This window comes from Lynx canadensis, chromosome F1 (assembly GCF_007474595.2).
Source record: "Lynx canadensis isolate LIC74 chromosome F1, mLynCan4.pri.v2, whole genome shotgun sequence".
NCBI lineage: Eukaryota > Metazoa > Chordata > Mammalia > Carnivora > Felidae > Lynx > Lynx canadensis.
Window position 1 is genome coordinate 68816433 of NC_044319.2, and position 6000 is coordinate 68822432.

The 6000-nt window shown below is 52.1% G+C and overlaps 1 protein-coding gene across 1 annotated transcript in view; it reads right to left on the minus strand.

Annotated features, from left to right (window-relative positions):
- The window catches only part of INTS3 (integrator complex subunit 3), a 38226-nt gene extending 34636 nt beyond the window's left edge, over positions 1 to 3590 (minus strand). Inside the window, exon 1 of the mRNA XM_030302417.2 lies at positions 2849 to 3590. Coding sequence (XP_030158277.1) covers positions 2849 to 2992 — 144 coding nt within the window. The 5' untranslated portion in view covers positions 2993 to 3590. The remainder of the gene's footprint in view (positions 1 to 2848) is intronic.
- Positions 3591 to 6000: the final 2410 nt, after the last annotated feature.

Genomic DNA, 6000 nt, shown 5'->3' on the forward strand with positions numbered 1-6000 from the left:
CGAGGGCCCACATTAGGAAAGTTACTGAGTAAGCTGCGTTCCAAATATTCTACAGCCAAGAGTCACTTGTGAGTGACATGAGGGTCTTAGGAGAAAACACGAGAGATGACCGAAAGCCAGTTCCCTGGAGAGTTTTCACAGACAGGGTCATGAACTGTTCCTCGGAGACCACCTGGCGGGGATGCACCTCCACCTATCCCTAACCCTAAGGCCTATCTGTGGCTAGGAGGGGGTGCTGGCTTGTGACCTACAGCCCTGCTCCCAGCCTGACCTCAAAGCAGACAAGGTCCTTCCTGGTGAGGGATGACCAGGAGCCACATGTTCTACACGCCTCCAATTTTTGGCACTATCTTTATCTCATTCCCCAAACTGAAATGGGATGGGCAAGAATTTCCCCTTCAAAGAGAGGGACAGAGCCGAAGAGAAGAAAGGAGCCAACGGTGTCCCCGGGGAGGAGTCACGGCTCTTGCCTGGGATGCGCTTCGGCAGTGTCTCATACTCCAGGCCACTGGAGGCCGTTCCTCATCACGTCCAGCTGTAAGGACCCCAGCCTCTTCCCTGCCTTCACCAGGTTTTTGAGGGGATCTGTCATTTTTGTTTTCCACCTATGGGTGTGCTATCTCCACCTTTAGATGATAAGCTCTTCCAGGCAGATTTGGGTCTCCCTCATCCTGTCTTACTCCTATCTGACTCAGCACACGGGAGGCATACACAGGTAGGAAACTACCTCTGTGTTCCTGGGCGACAGGTGGGCCTGTGATGGAAAACAACCACACCCAACAGAGACCTGTCAATCAACACCAGGTCTTGATAACTTCTGTGTGCAGAAGAGACCCATGGGGAGACCCAGAGGAAAAAGCCAGTAAGTCTTGTCCTTAGAGACACTCTTGTCCAGTGAGAACCACGCACGTGGGTTAAAAACAGTGGCAAGGCTTGCTGGAAAATTCAAATGCAGAGGGCAAAGGCCAAGAAGGAAAGGGGGGAGCCAAGGCGTGCTGGGAAATATCTACAGCACAAAGGATAGGAGGAAAAGAAGAAAGACCCTCCCTCCCCCTTCTCTCTGGAAACAGCTGAAAGTTCACTCTGTCCAAAACAGCACAAATAAACGAATAAATACTTCCTCTCTTTTATGGCCCCCTCCTGCCACATCACTGAGTCTACCAGCAAACACATCACCGTTCAGAACAGGATGCCATACTACCCTGTAGTACAAACTAGCAGAGGCAGGATGAGCCCTCTCGCAATCAGGGTGGGGAATAAACAGATTTTCATCCAGCCCTTGAGGTCTTTTCCCCTCCACCCAAACTGGTGGAGGGATCAAAGGCAGTCAACTATTTTCCTTCTACAATTCTAGAGCTGCAGTGCCACAACACAGATCTCAAAAAATACTTTGACAATGACAGTGGCTCCTTCTAAAGAAGTGGATAATTCAAAGTGCCAGACAATCCTAAAGTCATTTTGGTTTTGAGAATACATTATTTTTAGAAGCACTGTTTACGTTCCTAATTATATCTACCTTAGCTCAGAAAAGCAACAGCAGAAAAGCTGGATTTATCTAAAAGCACTCAGAATTATGGGGGAGAAGCATGATGGGAAACCAGCCTGCGTGCAGACACTGGCTAGGTGGATAACCCCCAAAGTTATATCCAGCCACCTTCTGTGTGTATGTTCTCCCATTCTGTACCTAAACCAACATGTTTTTCAAATCTAAACTATGAATTCCACGTAACTGCCTGCCCACCCTCTAGTATCTGATAAAGGGCAGTGAGGCAGTGACAAACTTAGAAGCAGGGAAACGGCCAGCGAAGAGCCAGACCCTGCTAATGCACTCATCCTATCCCAGGACAACCACTGGGTTTAATGTATTAGGTCTTACAAACAAAACAGTTTGGCAATCATGTCTCAGTTCTGGGTCTCACACTCCTAAGCAGGTCTCTACCCAAGTAGCAGTGCAAAGGGATACACGATTAACCCTGGGTTGTCAGGACAAGGCAAGAGGAACAAGGGAGATGGGGGGAGTAGCTGGTAGTCTAGAATCCCCATTCAGGTCCACAGCATCACCTCAGTGTACCCCCTTTCTCAGCACCCTTGTGTGGTTCCTATCTAGTCCTATTCTGTATGTATGTATGTATGTTTTTTAAGGTTTTATTTTTAAGTCATCTACACCCAATGTGGGGCTCCAACTCACAACCCTGAGATCGAGAGTCTCATCCTCCACTGTCTGAGCCAGCCAGGCGCCCCAATCTGGTTCTGAAGGACAGTCCCCTAAGTCCCATTCACCTCCTCACTGCCCTGCTGCAGTTGATGGTATCCAACTAAACGTTACTCACTAGTCCCTAGGTCTTCGCTCATTCTAAATGCCCAGTTAACATCACCGTCAACCGACTGTGTCTACATGAAGCATTACCTAACAGGAGGCTCCAAAGCCTGCTGCAAACTCCTATCAGCCCCCCAGACACCTACACACACACACACACACACACACACACACACACACACACTTCTCAACCCAGTATATGACCTAAATCCAAAGCAGGGTAAACATTAAGACTAGCTGTGGTCTGTGCGTGGAAAGGAATGTCAAAAATAAACTCGGTAGATCAGGACGGTGTTTCCCTCCCTCATCAACACCCCCCCCCCATTTTCATCCTAGTGACTGCTGTTGCTATGACTACCTGTTCAGGAAGTTGGCCCACGCTCCTTCCTTCAGGAGCAGGAAGTCTGGAGCAGTGTTTGTGCTGCCTCAGAAAAGCCCTGAAGGCCTCCTCCCCGACCCCCCGACCCGCATCCGCTCCAGTACCCCTCCTCAACCCAATGTCTTAACTCCCTCCCCCACCCCCACACCTACCTCCTCTAACTCATCCTTGGCATCCAAACTGGTTGAAAGTAGCAGCCTCCCCCCTCCTGGGGCTCCTGCTCCCGCTCCTCCTCCACCTCCCGCTGCTCCCGAAGCAGCAGCTGCTGCTGCCCCCTTTCCCTTCGGTATCTCCATGGCTGCTGCCAGGAGACGGGAAGAGGCCAGGGGGTGGACGGACGGGTGGGAAGTCCTAGAGATGAGGAACTCTGGGTTGCCAGGACCTGGGGGCAAGAGGGGGGAGTGGGGCAGGGGAGGGAAGGGTCCCTGTCCTGTCCACCCCGCCCTCCTCTCCCAAAGGCCGCTCCTGTGGAGGAGGCGAAGGCGGACGGCCCTCTAGATCCTGTCTCTGCAGTGGCAGTGCTGGGGAAAGGCCGCCAGCCCCTGAGTATGCCGGGGTAGGGGTCTGCACCTACGGAAAGGGAGGGGAGGCTTCCGCCCCTGAAGTGGAAGGGGAGCCCTTTCTGACTTCCGACCCTAAGAGAAACAGGGCAAACCCTCAGCTCCTGCCTCAGGAGGTGGGGGAAAGCGGACTCCTGCCCCTGAAGTAGGGGTAGGAAACCTTCCTGGCTGGTGCCCCAAGGGTTGGGGAGCGAGGCTTCTTGGGATCCGGCCCCCAGGGGTGAGGGTGAGGCAGTGCGCGCTATAGGTGGACACGGAGGACCAGCTTCACCCCACACCACACAGAGGCGGCCATGGTGGAAGGGCGGGGGGCGGGGAGGCTGAGGGCGGCGGCGGCGGCGGCGGCGCGGCGGCGGGGAGGGATCGCGGAGGCCGGAAGTGAGGGGCAGCGGTCCAGGCCTCGGCCAATCGCGGCTTCCGCGGTGGCGCAGGGTCTCACAGGCGCTGGTCGACGACGGCCGGTCCGGCTGCCAATGGCAACGAGACCGGCATGATGGACAACCAGAGCGGCCAATCGCATTCCACGTTTCGCTCGTGGAGGGGGCGGGGGGCGGACGAGACGACTTCCCGGAGGTGGGTGGGCGAACGAGGCGAGGCGATCAGGAAGGGAAGCTGCGCCTGCGCGCGCTGGCGGGCGTGCCCTGACGCGCTTGCGCGGAGCCAGCCTCCTTCTGGAGCGTAGGTGGGTGCGGGGGCCTGGCCGCCGTTCCCGCGGAGTCTGCGAAACCCGAGGTCTGGGCGCGAGCAGACGGAGCGGGGCGCTCACCCCGTAAGCAGTGCCAGAGCAAACGTTGTCAGCGGGCGCGGAGCCAGCTCCCACGGCTGAGTTGGCATCGCACAAGCTGCAAGCGTCTGCGCTCACGAGTGCCGTCGTCCCCCAGAGACTGCAGGAAAAGCGCGGGTTCGGTATTAGTCGTCCAGCACTGGCTCCGCAAACGTGGCTGACGGACGGGATCGGCTTCGTGTCCGTCCTGAAGTCGTGCGTGGTCTGGATCCCCGGGGGGCGCACCTGTGCTTCCTGGTTCCGTCCTGCGTCCCAGCAGCCTTTCCCGTTTCCCCAAGAGCGCTTTAGGGGTGCCTTCCCGATCCACACGGGAAAACCCATACTCTGCTGGTCATGCTCTCTGTACAGTGTAGACAGGGTTATCTTTGAGAGGAGATTACTTTTTAAAAATTCTTTATTTTGAGAGCATCGTTCTGGGGCTCAGCATCATGACCCTGAGATGATGACCTGTGATGAGATCAAGAGTCTAAGGCTTAACTGAGTGAGCCACCCAGGTGCCCCAACTTTTTAAACTGAAAAGCATTGTGCACATGTTATTGATGTGGGAGATAGGCAGAAGGAAATGGCAGAATTAAATTTCCTCATAGCCTGAGGCCCAGTGACCACTACTTGAGGCAGGCAAAGTAAAGTTTCTCCAGGAACTCCCTACAGTCTTAATCTTAATGCTTTGCTAGAGGGAAAACAACCTTAGCTTGACAATAGCTAGGCCTCCAGTGTCCTGGGAGTCTTTAGCATATGGAAGTCTCTTTGGAAACTTCCCATTTGACTTCACCTCCCCCAAACCCGCAGTATATAAGCAGTCACTCCTTACAACCCCAGTGCAGCTCTTCGTGCCCACGTGTCCTGCTCCTGTGCGCTTTAATAAAATTACCTTTTCGCACCAAAGATGTCTTTAATTCTTTCTTGGCATTTGACTCCGTACCCCACCATCACCCCAAAACTTCATCAGTTATCACTGCAGGGGATCCTATTTATTTCCATACTTGTTAGGGCTTAACATTTTAACTCTAAATACACTTGGCATTGAAATGATGTGGGTCATCCCTTCAGTTGGCTCTCGTGGATTCCTTTACTGTATACATTAACTATAAGACCTCGGGCAAGTTATTTTGACTTTCTGTAAATTATCCTACCTGTAAAATACAGAAGAAGCAGACTGGCTTATCTCTGAATACTCTTCCAGCTCAGGAAATCTAGTTCTATTTGCCTACGCTTTGGATTCCTTCTAGGTGCAAAGCACTGCATTAGCCACTGAAGAAGTCATTATAATAATGTTACTATGGGTCACTGGGTTACGGAACCAGGCTGGAACTCTGGTGGAAAAACCAGGCAGCACTCGAGATCTTGGTGGATTGGAGATTTAGTTAACACCGGTGGGCTCAGAGGAGACCGTTTCTCCAAAGATCTGAGCCCTGAATGAAGGGGGAAGGGTAATTTACAGTTGTCACCTTCTACATCTGCGGTGGGTTTTCGCACTCAGCAAACAGGGCAAGAAGAACCGGGAAGAGGGGTCTCTAAGCCAGAGACCAGAGCCTGTTTTAGTCCCATTGGCCATCTTATGGTGTAAAACTTTATTCATTTTCCCAACAACTGAAAACGTGGAGATTTATTAGGCGAAGAAAGAAAAGTTAGTTTTAAAACACTATGTTCATGGGGTGCCTGGTGGCTCGGTTAAGTGACCGACTTTGGCTCAGGACATGATCTCAGCAAGTAAATGTAGTGCTTCTTTAAAAGCACCTTACCAAAAAAATAAATAAATAAAAATGAAAGCACCTTACATAGGGATGCCTGGCTGGCTTGGTCAGAAGAGTGTGAGACTCTTGATCTCTGGGTTTTGAGTTCCAGCCATATATGTTGGGTGTAGAGATTACTTAAAATCAGAATCTTTAAAAAATAAAAAAAATTAAAACACCTTCCTTAAAAAGTATTTTGGAATCTTTGAGCTCACCGAGTAGTCACC